At 42.5% G+C, this 16,143-nt stretch overlaps 3 protein-coding genes across 9 annotated transcripts in view; all 3 read right to left on the bottom strand.

Annotated features, from left to right (window-relative positions):
- Positions 1–322: 322 nt before the first annotated feature.
- Positions 323–6,508, bottom strand: tprg1l (tumor protein p63 regulated 1-like). 3 transcript variants are annotated; one of them, XR_003977377.1, is made up of 9 exons: positions 6,133–6,508; positions 5,646–5,737; positions 4,885–4,935; positions 4,655–4,780; positions 4,023–4,176; positions 2,756–3,318; positions 1,027–1,234; positions 852–947; positions 324–769 (listed from the first exon to the last, which is right to left on the bottom strand). XR_003977377.1 is itself a non-coding variant. In XM_030361718.1 (6 exons), the coding sequence occupies exons 1-6, from the start codon at positions 6,352–6,354 to the stop codon at positions 3,124–3,126; spliced, it is 840 nt and encodes a 279-aa protein (XP_030217578.1). In that variant the 5' UTR covers positions 6,355–6,508; the 3' UTR covers positions 1,264–3,123. The 3 variants fall into 3 exon arrangements, 1 of the variants encoding a protein (XP_030217578.1); XR_003977376.1 differs by having other exon boundaries at positions 323–947; XM_030361718.1 differs by lacking the exons at positions 324–769; positions 852–947; positions 1,027–1,234 and having other exon boundaries at positions 1,264–3,318.
- A 2,546-nt stretch (positions 6,509–9,054) lies between these two features.
- LOC115549323 (cerebellin-4) lies at positions 9,055–11,172 on the bottom strand. Of its 2 annotated transcripts, XM_030364504.1 has the most exons (5): positions 10,986–11,172; positions 10,741–10,782; positions 10,542–10,583; positions 10,043–10,174; positions 9,055–9,774 (listed from the first exon to the last, which is right to left on the bottom strand). In XM_030364504.1, exons 1-5 carry the CDS (start codon positions 11,158–11,160, stop codon positions 9,491–9,493), a joined length of 675 nt encoding a protein of 224 aa, XP_030220364.1. In that variant the 5' UTR covers positions 11,161–11,172; the 3' UTR covers positions 9,055–9,490. The 2 variants fall into 2 exon arrangements, with proteins under 2 accessions (XP_030220364.1, XP_030220415.1); XM_030364555.1 differs by lacking the exon at positions 10,542–10,583 and having other exon boundaries at positions 10,986–11,170.
- A 3,987-nt stretch (positions 11,173–15,159) lies between these two features.
- prdm16 (PR domain containing 16) overlaps positions 15,160–16,143 on the bottom strand; it is a 91,729-nt gene continuing 90,745 nt past the window's right edge. For 3 of the 4 annotated variants that reach the window (XM_030362576.1, XM_030362578.1, XM_030362577.1), the window contains 2 exons: positions 15,844–16,027; positions 15,160–15,313 (listed from right to left, as the gene is read on the bottom strand). In XM_030362576.1, coding sequence (XP_030218436.1) covers positions 15,179–15,313; positions 15,844–16,027 — 319 coding nt within the window. In that variant the 3' untranslated portion in view covers positions 15,160–15,178. The remainder of the gene's footprint in view (positions 15,314–15,843; positions 16,028–16,143) is intronic. The other variant, XM_030362579.1, reaches the window with a different exon arrangement.

Below are 16,143 nucleotides of genomic sequence, written 5' to 3'. Positions count from 1 at the left end.
TCATGAAAAAACATAAGGGGTAACACTGTCGTTTTTTATCGGTCGTCATGAAAAAACATAAGGGGTAACACTGTCGTTTTTTATCGGCTGTCATAAAAAAAACATAAGGGGTAACACTGTCTTTTTTATCGGCTGTCATAAAAAAAACATAAGGGGTAACACTGTCGTTTTTTATCGTTCGTCATGAAAAAACATAAGGGGTAACACTGTCGTTTTTTATCGTTCGTCATGAAAAAACATAAGGGGTAACAATGTTGTTTTATATCAGTCGTCATGAAAAAACATAAGGGGTAACACTGTCGCTTTTTATCGGCTGTCATAAAAAAAACATAAGGGGTAACACTGTCGTTTTTTATCGGCTGTCATAAAAAAAAACATAAGGGGTATGCTACCTCCTTTCTTTCAACAAAATATTCTAAATATTTCTGTACCTCGTTTTTATGATTTGTTTATTCTCTATTTTTCTATACCTGAGGGTGCAGCAATGCCAAATAGGCTCTCAGACCCACAACCAAAGTTTACAAAGCGTGCACACCCACTGGTCTAGTTCCGCCTTGACAGGTGATGGATGTAAAGGGTGAGAAAGTACCACACTTGGAGTCCACCATGGCGGATCTCACTGGCTTCCTAGAGTTCTGGGTTTGCAGCCCCAAGAGATTCTCCTGGTGTTTGACCTTCTCCCTCATTTCAGGAATTCCTGTAGATGACCCATTTACGTTTTTGATGAAGGGTTGCGCCCACAGGAAGCTGCAGCCCCACATCCATCAGGCTGCAGACGAGACATTAGGATTCAAGGAGTGGATCTGCTTCTTACTGGTGAGGTTGAGCTTTGGGTGCTGTTCTTTGCTCACCTTTCTTTTTAATGGGGAGAGGGGTTTCTCTTGGTAACGCATTAGGATTTGGAAGAATTATAACTCACATTGTGAAGTATCTTCATTATGATCCTCCTAAATGTAAAAAGTAAAAATTGTAATTTTACTTGAGAATTACACCTTTTTTTTTGCTTTGGTATAATAAATGGCTTACCTTTCTTCTGCGGGGTTATCACAAATGGCAAGGATCCTTGCTTCTGGATATTTTCGATCATTTTAATTCACACTTGAGGCTCCAGGCTTTTTCCCCATTCATTTGTTATTTTTCTCCCAGATTTACCATCAGCTTTATAAGATCTCTTCCAAACATGAAAACCAGCTTCGGCATATTTCAAGTAAGGGAGGTAAATCGTCTGAGAAGCCTAGAGTGGACAGAAGACAAGAATCTTAAATAGGTCAAATATGTATTTTATTAGATTCATGTCTGTAAGCGATGTTACTGAGATTATTCTTGGTATTTTTCCGTAATAGAGCGAGCCCATAAAGGTGCAATATGATCTGTAAAACCCGCGTAACTCAACACAAAGAGCTCACTTAGAGCCAGATTTGACATGAAACCAGAAAATTGCCTTGTGCGAGAACCCTTCTTGAGAAAGGCAATGGGGATCTAATAGTTTTAAAAATCAGTTCAAGGATTAGAATACCAGATCATTGAAAACCAAAAAACATGAATCAAAAGTAGACCATTTCTTTCAAAAAGAAACAATCATGCAACACACATGCACAGGTCATTTATTTGCAAAACATTATCCAACTATCTACCTAAAGCCGAGGAAGTGCAATGAACACAGTTCCGCTTTAATATGAATATAGTTTCATATAGATTAATACAGTTGTATATATTATAATATAGGATTTCTATGAACATCTCCACAAGACTTCCTCTCCTGAATGAAATCAATCTGAATCTCAGATCTCATAATTATCTAATGAGTCAAATCCATCTGCAGTAATAGATTTCAAACAATGAATCAACTTAGCTTTCAGCGATGGAGTGCACCACAAACTGCAAACATTATGCCCAGATGAAAGTTTGCTATTGACGCATTGTTTCATGCGTTAACTGCCTAAAATAAATACAATAACAGTACAATTAAGGCGACTGAATAAACATAGGAGTGAGATATACAACGCTTATTTGTAAAACCCCTCATTGACAATCATATGGTTAAGAACAAAGCCACCTGAGCTCATTAGCTATCGGCAATAGCTCCCTCATCTTATCGCAATGCCATACTTACAACCAATAGCACACTGTGGCAGGAAACAGACGGCGCCCACAACAGGACGAGGTCACAAGAGCTTACCAAGGAACTTACAGTAACAGACAATCTGACTCAAGTTTACAGAAACCCATTAGCTGTTCATTTTAAGACACTGTTTAAAGCCATGATTGATTTTGATTATTAGTGTTATTTCATGCATATGGGACAAAAATCCCATCGAGGGAACGCTGTCAGTACTGGTTGACACAATGGGCCCTATGCAACCTAGCGTCCGTCCTGGTTCCCATCTTGGGGCTAAATGCCAGCTAGTGTTCAGAACCGAGATGGCCACTAGGTGAATGAGCCCCATTCCTTTGAAATACATCTGCAGTGGCCCTAATTCTCAGAGAGCCCCTCCTAGGACCTTAAGGATGTGACCCCGGAACCAGGTGGCACCCTGGAGTCTGTCCATGGAATGGAATCCGCGTTCCTGCGACCTTGTACTCTCGCCTCCCTGGCCGTTTGTTGGGGTCTGAATAGGCCGCTAAGACCCCGCTCTGCTCATACAGACGCCACAGGCCCGACGGATCCAGGATAAGAGGCTCACGGTGAAATGAGGAGGGATAAAACGCACTCTAACACATGATATTCATCGATACTGACCACGAAAACACTCACTTCCATTGAAGTCGAATCCACTCTTCACACAAGCCCCTGAGAACCCATATGGCGTCGGTTGGAACGGTCACTTTACGGGGTGCGGGGAGGGAAACAGAACTCATGTGAGCGGACAGTCCATGCAACGCTGTACAACATGTACTCTGCCCGGAGACCCAAGTACAACACCGACTCGTGAAAAGCATTGGAGGTTAATTGCGGGCGCACACCGACCGATCAACCCCAAAAAAACGAAAATCACACCAAAGTAGAGTGACCGCCTCCCTTTGAGGGCGGAGTCCTTTTGACAGACGATACGTACATTAGACCGCACTGGGGGTGGGGGGGGGTTAATCTAGGTTAGGGTTAGCTCATCCAGAACCGCTCCTCTAGAAGCCAATCTTGCCCCGGGTCATGGAGTAGCCCAGCTTGGCCTCGTTGTTGATGAAGGACATGATGCCCAGGTAGGTCTCGATGAGCAGGGGCTTCTCCAATATCAGCACCCCGTTGGAGCGCCCGGGGATGGGGTGCTCCTTGTGGGCCTTCTTCACCGCCTGCACCAGCTGGGTCCGGAAGTTGTCCAACTAGAGGGCAGAAAAAAAACTGGATTTTTTTTTCTTTTGTTGTAAGTGAACCGTTAAAGACGAGCATACGCTTTTCAAACCCATGGACTGGCCAGTTTAAATAAACTTATTTCATCGAAAGAGAGTAGTGACTGTGACTTCCACTTTGGAACAGCTTTTTAAAATGATATCAAAGTCCATCAGAGCCTGAGAGCTAAACACCACGGTCACTGGATTTGGTTGAAGCATTTCAGTCGGCCTATGAGCAAACATCTTGGGATCGGGCCAATGGAACTGTACTCATTATGCACCATTTTTATTCTAATGTAATAACAGAAAACACCAGTCTACCACGCCTTCTCTTTTAATAGAACCTCCAAAAGAAAAAGTAGGCTACACTTTCAAAAGGCTTTGTATGGCGTCTGCCTTAGCTTCCTCACTTCCACATTAAGGCTCAGTTATGGTTCCATGGCGACGCAACGCAACGACCACGCAAACGCTTCAACACAGTCGTGAAACTGTTTTGGTTCTGCGTCGGCTTTTAGTCAGTGGACCAATCACAGCCCTTGCTTCTGCGTCGCCTCGACGCAAGGTTAAAAAATTTTTGGAGGCGCACGTCAGGTCCTTGCGGTGAACGCAAGGAGGGTCCGTAAGGACGGAATGGGTCCGTATACCCCCTTGCGTTGGGACGACGTAAGACCACAACTGAGCCTTGAGGCTCTCACCTGGCAGAGAGACGCCACCTTCTCGTCGGCGTGGGCCATGGGGTGCTCAGTGAAGGTCTCGTAGGGCATGTCTGTGGACCAGGGGTTCCAGCGGTTGGCGAAGGAGGCCCGCGGACGGTGGTCCCACTGCACGCGCACCCCGTAGCCCTCCCTCCTGTAGGGGGAACCACAGAACCAGGCCGTCCGGGTCAGCTCCCGTCTGGACTAGGACTGCACCGTCTTGTTTCATACGTATGTACCTGTGCTAGGTAGGTTTTATCCGTTGCACTTCGTGTTCCTACATCATGTCCTGTGTGGAAGTTTCACTCTGATATATGTCGAAGAGTAAAGTATGTCTTAGAAAATATGATGCACAGGGTTAGTTAGTTTGATACGCAAACCATATTAAGGACTTGCAGGTAACTGCAAGTCCTTTTGAAATCCAAGTGAACACGATAGGTTGGTTTCGTAAACACTGCGCAACCTGTTGCCCCTAGCCCCCCTAAAGCACACATGATGACCCAATACCTACTCCCTCTTTACAATACTTAACATGCAGAGATAACAAAGCATGAGCCGTGCCAACGAGCCTTGAGCTGACATACACAGAGACGTAAGCAAAAACAACAAAACTAGTAAACATGGCGGTTTACTTGTTGAGCGATTTGGGCGGGAACTCAAACTCTCCCACGGACATGGTGTCCACGGCGTTCAGAGCGATCCGGACCACCTGCTGACACAGCAGGTTGATGAAGTCGTACTTGCACACCAGGAGGGACCTGTGGACACACACAGAAGCCACAGCCCATGTACACCACCACACAATCAGACAACATCAATGGACCCGTCCTGGTAGGTGATGGGGTGAAGACGTCTCGCCTACCGGTCCGTGATCAGCACCAGTCTCTCCTTCTCGTTGTTCCAGTGGTCCACTCTGGGCGTTTTAGGGGGGAAACAATTAGTGGTTAACAATCTAATACATGTATGACATGGGTTGTCCCTGGGTTGTAAGGTTGTAGTGGTCTGTCAGACCTTAATAGGGCTGAATCGCTTATGTTTCTCCTTGTGTCTGTAATGGTCCACTTGACATATTGACACAAGATAAGATTGATACAATGAGCCAGTATAGTATAGCAAGTATCAATACATTGAGCCAGTATAGTATAGCAAGTATCAATACATTGAGCCAGTATAGTATAGCAATTATCAATACATTGAGCCAGTATAGTATAGCCAGTATCGGTACATTGAGCCAGTATAGTATAGCAAGTATCAATACATTGAGCCAGTATAGTATAGCAAGTATCAATACATTGAGCCAGTATAGTATAGCCAGTATCGGTACATTGAGCCAGTATAATACAACAAGTATTGATACATTGAGCCAGTATAGTATAGCAAGTATTAATACATTGAGCCAGTATAGGATAGCAAGTATTGATACATTGAGCCAGGTTTATTTGTCTAAATGTATACATTAGTAGTAGTATTCATATAGTATTCATCTTAGTATTGATACATTGTTACAGTGTAATATGCATACATTGAGAGCATAGCATTGATACAGTATAGTACTGACCCATTAGGACAGTACAGGACTCAGACAGTACAGTATTGTTGAGTGGAGACAGAGGTAGGACTCACTCAGCCAACAGCCACACACTGAGGACCTCTCCGTCTTCTGAGGGGAGGGCCACTGCCCTGATGTCACAGACCGCCTGCTCAATTGTACCTGGCTGAGAGGGAAGACCGCACACACTTACCCCCTGTCATCACTTTGTATTATTCTATTCATTACTATCCATTTATATTTCACCTGTACCAGTCAATTTGATATGAATGCTGGTATTATTTTTTGTAATAACATTTGGCCGTCTAACTATCCTCAGTAACAACACAAAAACTCATCATTCGTTTACTAGTATTGATAAACAAGTAGCCCACTGGGAGCACAGGGCTGCACTGGGACTGTTGTAATAAACAACAACTCATGTCTAAGAACTGCAGCGAATCAACAGAGGTGTGTGCAGAACCGAAGTGACTGTTGCTTTAGTCAATTAAACATCAGAGCCGTGTTTGACTTCAAAACTATGACGGTTATCACTAGTATTGTCTGGAACCTCGAACTTACCCTGAAAACAAAATAGTCTTTAACTTTCGCTTGCATTGTGGGGTTGTGTACGTGGAAAGGCGTCAGCGTCTGTAGTGGGGAGCAGCAGGCCATCGAAGAGCCGAAGCTTCCTCCGGCCTCCGGTGGCGTGAACGCAACCTCGACCCCCTCCTCGGTTTCTGCGGGATGTAGAACCGCAGCCCCCGGACTCTCCGGGTCCACGGTGTCCTTCAACTGAAGCATGATGCACGAAGCTTTTTGACAATATTCTTCACTGCAGATTATGCGATTTTAATGAAACATCCTGGATAACGCAGCTTTACCCATTGCGCACCTAAATGTTTTGATTCTGCAGTGGACGAGGAGGGAGCGTACCCCTAGACTACTTCCTGCTCTGATTTGGTCGTTGTTAAAGGGGTAGCGCAGAGCCACGCTCAGAGCAGGTGCTTTACTTCATAATGTTTATTCCCTTAGATATATAGAACAATGATTGCATATCCCTTAAATGTCAGTTCCACCTTATTTCAATCATAATTGCATAAAATATGTTAACTAGAAAATAATAAATAAATAATGCATTTAATAAACCCACATAGTTAAACACGTAAAGAAATTACTTAAATCAAGTGAAAAGATTTGAACAGAGTTCAGAAGCCTAAATGGAGTAAACAATTTAAACATGCACACAATTTAAAATATATAAATGGTTTGAAACAAATAATGTGTAAGAGTTTAACAAATAGCTCAAGTGTTAACGTTTCAATACATTTGGGATAAAATATAGAATAGCTGAGCTGTTCTGATAAAGTTTGAAATGGTTGAATCAAGTGTTAGAGTGTAGAGCAGTTTCCCAACCTGTGGGCCGAGGCCCTCTAGTGGGCCGCCGAGGTGTTGCAGGTGGGCAGTGGGAGGCCTTTCAATTGGAAAAAAATACATAATATATTTTTTTTTATAAAAATGTTTTATCATGAAGGATACTAAAAGGGATTGAATTGTTAAGGTAGAACAATACCCAAAGAGATTTACATTCAAATAAAAATTTATAGGCTTAATACATATATCACACATATGTAAATATGTTGGAATAGTTTGTGATTTTTAAAAAGTGCACTGACAAATATGTGTAAATGTGTCAAAATATACTCAGTAAATACATTTATAGGCTATATCAATATGTTCGAACAGTTTTTGATTTTAAAAAGCCTACCTCGGTTTAGTCAAGAGGCCTATGTCTTCAATGTTTTTCGGCTCATGAGAGCTTTATATGAAAAGTCTGACAACTGCATTGTTCAAAATTGCATTGAATAAATACTTAATGTCATTCTCGTCTCAGAGTTATGAAAAGGGTAAATGTTTGGGTGGGCCGCGGAAAATTTTCAGAATTGAATTTGGGCCTCAGCAATCAAAAGGTTGGGAACCTTTGGTGTAGAGTGTGTGTGTGTATGTGTGTGTTTGTGTGTTTCATGTGTATATGGTTGTGTGTGGGCATATCGTTTGTATAGTTAGCGTGACCTGAAAATATCGTTTTAAAGCACATTAGTATTTAGTTTCTACCGAAAGTACCCCGGATATGTAGGAAGGACCTAGCCTCTAGCCATATAAACGGGGATCCCCACAAACATATACATAATATATATACACTTTAATTGTATCGTGTGTAACAGTGGGGAAAGAAACAGCAACCATGTTCATTTATGCTCAAATACCTTCTCAAGTTGGCAGAACGGAATGCTTGAATGTGAACCTATTGCGTCACACAACACATACTTATTACAGTAGTGCATGACATGAATCACTACAAATAGTCAACCAAACATAAACGTTTGTAACCTAAACCATAGCATCTTCTTTTGAACAACCTTATGTAAGAAATCAATGTGTTAGCCATAAATGACATGTCATTCAGTAAAATAATTAGAGAACAAAAAAGGTTCCTAGCCTGCATGTTGTGGATGCGACTGTCTAGCATAACACCACCACATGCCTCCAGACAAAAAAACCAAGTACATTGCTTCCATTTTTGAAGTTTCTTCTTGATTTCCATTGTCAAGCCAGCTCCTCTATTGAAAAGTGAAGCCAGCTTCAGTGAAACTAATTTGAACAACCGGTGAGCCAAGCACTGATCAAAGTTCTGCTCAGATCAGTGGGGTTTAAGTGCTTGTGAGAGATACAAGTACAGCTCAGCCTATAGCCCTTCTTTAGACAGCCCTCTACGAAAGAGAATTCGTAGAGGGCCCCGGTGTAATTCTCACGATCTAGCCTCAACAGAGGTCAATGCGACCAACTGAAAAGATACGAATTGGGATAAATTTAACTTAAAGAGATGTATGAATGATATCGAAAATTGGGTTAGATATACTTGAAGCTCTAGTTGTGTTGATTGTTAAACGTTTGAACGAAGGTTAACAGTTAAAAATTGACCAAGTTGCGAAATCTGAAGTAGTTAGAGTGTCAGAGAATGGGCGGACGGCCTCACCGTATAATACCATGAATAAAATATTATTTTAAAATTAGAACACTTGTCAAAACTAATCTGAACATTTAAAAAGCTGAATGGAATCTCTAGGTCAAATATTGTGGGAGAAGTAGGTTCCCAAAATGTGTAGGTAATAATAAGAACAAAAGAATAAGGCCTAAGAATAATAGTTGAGCGCTGCTTGCAGCACTCAACCAGTGTTCATTCAGTCTATGGTAGGCGTCCATGAAATTGTGGAAGTTTAAACCTGCACTGTTAGTTTTCCCATTAGCAGCCTCTAGTGGCTCGAGCTGTAGCTACAGTTATAGCTATGTCATCTGAAAATAACTACAGTGAAAATGTAGACACAAATAGAATGTATGAGAGAAATTACCTGGGTGGATTGACTTGTCGTTTCGTTCTTGAGAAACTTTGTAGTTTTGATATTTTCTAATGGAGTGAATAGCGGAAGTTAAGAAGTCACAGAGTTCAGGTTAAGTAGAGTGTTTATTTGCAAGGGAAGAGCAGAGAGTCACACCTGATTTAAAAAACTAAAAGGAAGAGCCTTTATCGCATACGAGACTGATCCGGTTGAGCGAGTCGGTGCAGTTTGTAGAAAGTGGCCTGGGTTGACATCAGCAGACACTATTCAAATGAAAACAAAGCACAACGTTTATGATGAAGGAATTCAGCCTATAGCTGTCAAACATTCCACATTTAAAGTTTAGTTTAAACTAGCTTGAGTTCCAATCTTTTGCATAACATGAAATCCCCAAAATATACATTGTGTATACTTCCAAGATCAGAACGGTCTAACAAGGCTAATGCTGTAGAAAATCTTTAACCTCCCTTCATTCTTTGATTTGGAATGAGTTCACCATGACGTCCCCATACGATAATAGCATTTGTATTTCCCCTGCCCCATCACATTGTGAAGAGCAGGTGACCACTGAACGTGCTATGGCAGTAACTATTGTCAAATATATGGTTATGTTGAAGCAGACGCACAAACACAACGTCTCCCTTCTGTAGAGCCAGGGAGACTCCGTTAGAAGAACCAGCGGTACCATGACCGTGTGAGTACTCATAAGCTGTAAAGATTTGCCGACTGTTGAGGACCAGAATTGCACCAGTGGCGTGGGATCCCCCAAGCCCAAAAGCGTGTATTTCAAAGTGGTAGGCACCCTTCACAGGAGCAGTGAAGACGCCTGTAACACAGAGATTATAACTGGATTATTATAAAATGATACCCTTATAGACTTTCAAACCAATTCTTAAGATATATTTAGCTTTTAGGCATCTTGCTCAAAGAAGCCCTCAGGTAGTCAGCATGCATTGGGGTTTGACCCCCTTAACTAAACTGGGGTTATCGTGTTTAAATATATATACAATGAGCATACAATTATAAACAACCTTTCTTTCGAAAATCAGTTTTATTCTGTAGTTGTTAGGTCACGTTATATTTTGAAGCCATACCCGTGTTGCTGTTGTAGGCCTTTCCAATGTTGGTGAAAACATGTTTGAAGATGAGTGTGATGGCCGCTTTGTAGGGACCTTGACTTCCACTTCCTGTCGCCAGCAGGGAGGCAGAAAACGCCACTTGTTCTTCTGGAACACAAACAGCCTCCTCTAGACCTCATGGATTCATTCTAACAGCAAATACGTCAACAAAATGATCTGCAGATCTTTGATTTGAGTTCATTGACCATTTGACTTAGCTTTTACCAAGACAAGGGTGCTTGCCTGAGCTTTAGGAAAGAGTATAGTAGCGTAAATCTTTAATATCCCAGAGGTTGATTAGATAACAGAGGACGGCAAGGTGATGGAGACAGGGAATCAGATTTGGCTTTGCCAATGCATGGAAATTCTGTCAAAGCAGATTGAGGTGTAGCAGTTACAGGTGCCGGTGCTGGCATGTTTAAGCTTCCTTTGGACCTGATTAGGTACAGGTGCCAGTCGTTAGCCACCAACATACCTTTGAGCTGCTTCTCCAGGGCCCTCAGCCTCACTGCTTGTGCTGCAATAACAGAGTCTAGAGTCAATAAAATGAGTTTTGCTGCCCTTTGACTTAGCTTTTACCGAGACAAGGGTGCTCGACTGAGCTATAAGAAAGAGTATAGTAGCGTACATCTGTCTAAGAACTGCAGCGAATCAACAGAGGCGAATCAACACACCTTTGAGCTGCTTCTCCAGGGCCCTCAGCCTCAATTCTTGTGCTGCAGAGTCCAATGCAACACCATGAGAATGACGACAACAAGTTTATATCATATAACATCATCGACATATCATGTGATACACAAACACACATAATAAATAGTAATAATTAATTTTGATTGAATAAATCATATTCCTTTTATGTTCTCGAATGACTGATGAAAAAATTAATCCTGCAGATTTGCCATATGAAATCAAGTTTTACCTCGATTGTCTTTCTGGATGTATTTCACCTGTACTTCCAGTCCAGCCAAAGCAGAAGAACCATTATTGATTGGGACAACTGATGGGGTCAAAGGTTGCGTCAGTTCCATATCCCCACTGCACACGAAGCAGCCCAGCAGCAGCACGGCCAGCCTCATCTCCGTCACTGGACCCATCGTCTCCTCCGATGGCATGGCTGCTGTGAACTATAGGCCCACTATATATATGGTCACGTACCCTGGGGCAAGGGTTGACATGCACCACCTCCCAAAGGACACAAACACTAGGTTTCTTGTAAAAGCGTCACTACATATTTTACCATCAGTGAAACTGCCTTCCGCATGATTCAAATCCTTTGAGTGCCAAACTTAATCGAATCTGCCGGGGTTATTCATTTTGTGCAAGTTTCTCAGAAGGGTTGCGATTCTCTTCCTTGTTAAACAATGTATTGTAGGCGGTTACAATAATACCTTGAAGGACATTTAAAGAAATTCCCAACCCTGTAGATTAAATTCATGATACCGCGTTAACTTTATATTTTCAAATGTATTTATTAAAAACTACTGATGTTTTTGGAAGATGTAACAAGAGGGTTTTTTGTCTTTGTACTAAATTGTATTACAAATCCAGATGAAAAAGTTATTTTGACCACCCAACAATCTATCGCGCTGAACACAAATAACAGTGGACAGTTCGATTAAAAAGCACACAGGTTTTATTGCATATCAATTTCATGTATAAATTCTTCATAGCATTGGAAAGATTACATTTGGTATACATTTCTATTCTACAGAATTAACAGAGTCTTATCTTTTCAATGAAATTTCTCTAAAGTACATCTTCAATAATCACAAGCATCAAAAGAACTGCAATTTTCAGAATTGTTCAATATTATTCTACAATCCTTGTAATTTTTTTAATTCATTAGGTCTCCCGCCTCAAGTCTTTGCGTCGTCTTTCAGAACCACCTAGTCCGGTACAGTTGTAAGGCAGTCCAAACTTGAAGTCAAACTACTAACCTAACACAATGTACAATAAGTGCATCTACAGATTAACGTTTTTTTTCCATTTCTTTTTTCATTTTTTTCCTTTTCAATTTGATACACATTTCACAAATGGACATCATTATGACTGCTAAACACGTCATGCACAATATATTGGTTGTTGATTTTCAACAAACAGAACGGAGGCGATATACAATTCAGACTTAAACCAAACAAGCACCAACCATTTACGCCCATCTTTTTTTTCAATGATTTTTTTTCTTCACACAAATGCACCAATGCTTTTTTTTATTCTTTAAAATACTATACAGTTAAAAAGAGTGTATATATATATACACTTTAATTTTATCGTGTGTAACAGTGGGGAAAGGAACAGCAACCATGTTCATTTATGCTCAACCAAATGTTTGTTTTCAGTGACTATTTGCTCAAATACCTTCTCAAGTTGACAGAATGGAATATTTGAATGTGAACCCATTGCGTCACACAGCACATACTTATTACAGTAGTACATGACATGAATCACTACAAATAGTCAACCAAACATAAAAAGGTTTGTAACCTAAACCATAGCATCTTCTTTTTTAACAACCATATGTAAGAAATCAATGTGTTAGCTGTGAATGACATGTCATTCATTAAAATAATTATAGAACAAAAAAGGTTCCCAGCCTGCATTTGTGGATGCGACTGTCTAGCATAACACCACCAAATGCCGCCAGACAAAAAAATAAGTACAGTGCTTCCATTTTTGACGTTTCTTCTTGATTTCCATTTTTTGAGCATGGTTTTAGGCCTGCTCATCTATTGAAAAGTGAAGCCAGCTTCAGAGAAACTAATTTGAACATCCGGATAGCTAAGCGCTGATCAAAGTTCTGCTCAGATCAGTGGGGTTTAAGTGCTTGTGAGAGATACAAGTACAGCTTAGCCTATAGCCCTTCTTCAGACAGTCCAAGCACTCTAGTTCTGATACTCCCAGTAGGCTAGGTCTAAACAACCCAGTATGCTAGTTTCAAAAGAACCAAGATGCTAGCTCTCATGATACCAGCTCTCAAAGAACCAGGATACTAGCTCTAAAAGAGCCAAGATGCTAGCTCTCAAAGAGCCAAGATGCTAGCTCTCAAAGAGCCAAGACTCTAGCTCTCAAAGACCGAGGATGCTTGCTCTTAAAGACCCAAGTGGCTAGCTCTCCAAGACCCAGGATGCTAGATCTGAAGGACACAGTATGCTAGTTCTGAAGGACACGGTAGGCTAGGAGGTCAAAGACGACCATAACCCACAATACTTGCCCAGTCTTGCTCCTCTGGCTTCCATAGCTATCTACAACTATCTACAGTAAATGTATGCCCCGAATGCCCAGAATGAAACTATACCCACCATGTGGGGAACGCATGGAGAGAATATGTGATGGGAAAATGGAAAGTTCAAATGAAGATGCACCAACCAAATGATTTGTCTTCTATCTACAGATTGTGTTTTCAATGGTTGACGCTGTGTTAATTATAGACCGAGGATCTGGACATTCAAACCCGCAATAACAATATTGTATGATTTCTCTTGTGTTTCTTAAAGGGCTCGATCCTTCCTTCATTAGGAGGCTACTTAACAATAGCTGTCAGTGGATGTGTCAAAGTTGGGATACAGCGAAGGAGAGTGGGGAAGGAGACATGATAAAACGTGAACGTTTCCGTTTAGCCGAAACAAAAGTGTGATTGGGACGCCACTAATGCCCCTCATCTGTCAAACTGCCGGCCAAACACGTTCAGTGTTGTTGGTTGAAAGGGTAAGACATGAACAAAGTAGGAGACCTAACTCTGAGACAATCTGAATTAGAAGCAGAACCAGAGCTACTGTTCACTATAAATAACAACAGGTGGTAGCATGGTTCCCTCCATTTTGGCACACTTACCTATCAAATATGGGGGATTCAGAATCCCAACCAGCGATTAGCAAATCATTCCTTCTAAAAACAAAAGTGGTGAAAAAAAATGACACTCCATTTCAATCATGACAAAAACAACCAAAAATAAATAGAATACACACACACTGTCGAAGTCATATATATAAGAGCGTAAGAAGAACGACGAAGGAACTATGCCAGCAAATACAAGCCTGTTGGAAAGGAAATGATTGTCAGAAAACAATGCATTTTCTATGTTATTTGGCACATACCACTCTTGCTATGAACATCTAGGTTATTTTGTACATCATATGACAATATCATACAATTTTGGTCCTTCTCTAAAATAATTATATTAACATTTTAGCACGGCAGTGCCTACAAAGAAACAATACTGTTGTATCTAAGAGAAAAACAAGTCAATAAAATTAATAAATGACATGAATTGAACAACCAAGTTGAGAAACAGTGTCCCCACATTTGCGTATGATTTAACATAATTTTCCACATGATCACACTGGGTTACCGATTAGAATGGCTAGTGTCTTGGATAATTAATCAAACAGTTGCTACGCACATTTTACCATTGACATCATCTTTATTTAATCTTTCAAAAATCAGCTCAAAATGTCTATTGGATCAATATTTGTACACCCCACGTTGAGTGGGGCTTTTACTCCAGTAACTTATCATATGGTGCTTTCATTGATTCTGTCGCTTAAGTGGGAAACAAAAAACAGGAATAAAATACAGTATGGATATAAGCGCGCGCCCACTCGGATCCAACTGGCATTCCTGTTCCAACACCGCCACCCTGTGGACATGCAGTGGTAATGCAGCGCTTAACGGCGCAGTGCTGTGAAAGGCGGTGCAGAATAGTCTTTCACGACTCGCGGGTTATCGAGAGTTCTCGCGAGATGTTTAAATAGGGTATCTACAGGGTTATGAGGGAGCCTCGCAGACCAGGACCAGATCAGACTAATGCAGTTCCAATACTCTTGATAGGCCCTCATTGTGTCCTTCACATCAAAGGGGGCTGAGCAGTTTGTTTCTATGCCAGAGTCTCGGTTAGACCCCTCGTCCAGGGACAATTTCGTCCTTCCTCCCTCCCCCTTCTCCCCCGTGGCGCTCTCCTCCACTATCTAGAGACTCTTGAGTCCTGGTCCACACTTCACTTCCTGTCCTCATTTCCCACTTCCACTCGATCTCTCGTTTGATTTGAACGCTACTGGACTGAGCTTGTACCCCCCCCCCCCCCCCCCCCCCCCCTCTGGCCAGGCGGTGCTCCTCCTAGATGTGGTTGAGGGGGTGGAAGGGGCCGGTGTCGGACGGCCCACCACCCAGGCCCAGCCAGGCGTCCAGTGAGTTCTGGGAGGCCGTGTGCAAAGGGTTGTTCTCCGAGAGGGACAGCATCATTGCATAAGCCTGGAGGAGGGGAACACCACACACACACACACACACACACACACACACACACACACACACACACACACACACACACACACACACACACACACACACACACACACACACACACACACACACACACACACACACACGCTTACAAGAGGTCCGACGGACAAGCAGAGCACAATGATTCTCTTAAAGGGGCAGACACGCGATAGCAGGTCGGTTCGGAAGACAGGTGGAAGGATCAAGATGTTAATTTGTTAGTGGAAAGAGGAAGAAGAGAGTAAAGGCGGAGCTATGGTTCCGTGTTGACGCAACGCAATGGCAACGCGGGCGTGAAGGGTCGTGAGGATCTGCAAGGATGCGATGGGTCCGTGAACCCCCTTGAGTTGCGTCAACGTGGAACCATAACTGAGCCTTAAGATTGGGGATGTTTGTTTTTGGAGATCGGTTCCTTTACATAATGGGACCAGATGATTCCTGCCGTGAATCAGTTTGAGTGGACGAGGGGTGCTGGGGCCTTGGGGGGGGGGGGGGTCACCTACCTGGGTCTTAGCCTGCCTGTACAACGTCTCTTTCAGGGCCTCCGACTCTAGCGAGGTGTTAAATATGTCTTTGACGTCGAAGGACGGGTCGTCCCCGGCCGCCGCCCTGCGGAGCCCGTCCAGGCTCTTGGGGAAGCTGGGCAGACCCTCGAGGTCCAGGAGGGGCCCCTCCTCTTCTATACACCTACACACACCAAGGGGGGGTGGGCGGGGCCAGCGGGGGGGGGGGGGGGGGGTGTAACGATCGGTGGAAGGATTGATGGATGGGTAGTTGGACGATGGAGGGATGATGAATTGATG

This window comes from Gadus morhua, chromosome 1 (assembly GCF_902167405.1).
Source record: "Gadus morhua chromosome 1, gadMor3.0, whole genome shotgun sequence".
Classification (NCBI taxonomy): Eukaryota; Metazoa; Chordata; class Actinopteri; order Gadiformes; family Gadidae; genus Gadus; species Gadus morhua.
The sequence above is the reverse complement of the archived record's forward strand: the minus strand, read 5'-3'. Positions and strand labels throughout refer to the sequence as shown.

Coding starts and splice junctions, on each gene's coding strand:
- tprg1l (XM_030361718.1), bottom strand. CDS start 6,354: ATGCTTCAGTTGAAGGACACCGTGGACCCGGAGAGTCCGGGGGCTGCG. Junction 4,781..4,884: donor CTGGTGCTGATCACGGACCG/GTAGGCGAGACG, acceptor GTGTGTCCACAG/GTCCCTCCTGGTGTGCAAGT. Junction 3,319..4,022: donor AGGTGGCGTCTCTCTGCCAG/GTGAGAGCCTCA, acceptor TCTGCCCTCTAG/TTGGACAACTTCCGGACCCA.
- LOC115549323 (XM_030364504.1), bottom strand. CDS start 11,160: ATGGGTCCAGTGACGGAGATGAGGCTGGCCGTGCTGCTGCTGGGCTGC. Junction 10,584..10,740: donor CCTGGAGAAGCAGCTCAAAG/GTGTGTTGATTC, acceptor CTGTTATTGCAG/CACAAGCAGTGAGGCTGAGG. Junction 10,175..10,541: donor CCTGGAGAAGCAGCTCAAAG/GTATGTTGGTGG, acceptor TTTGTGTTCCAG/AAGAACAAGTGGCGTTTTCT.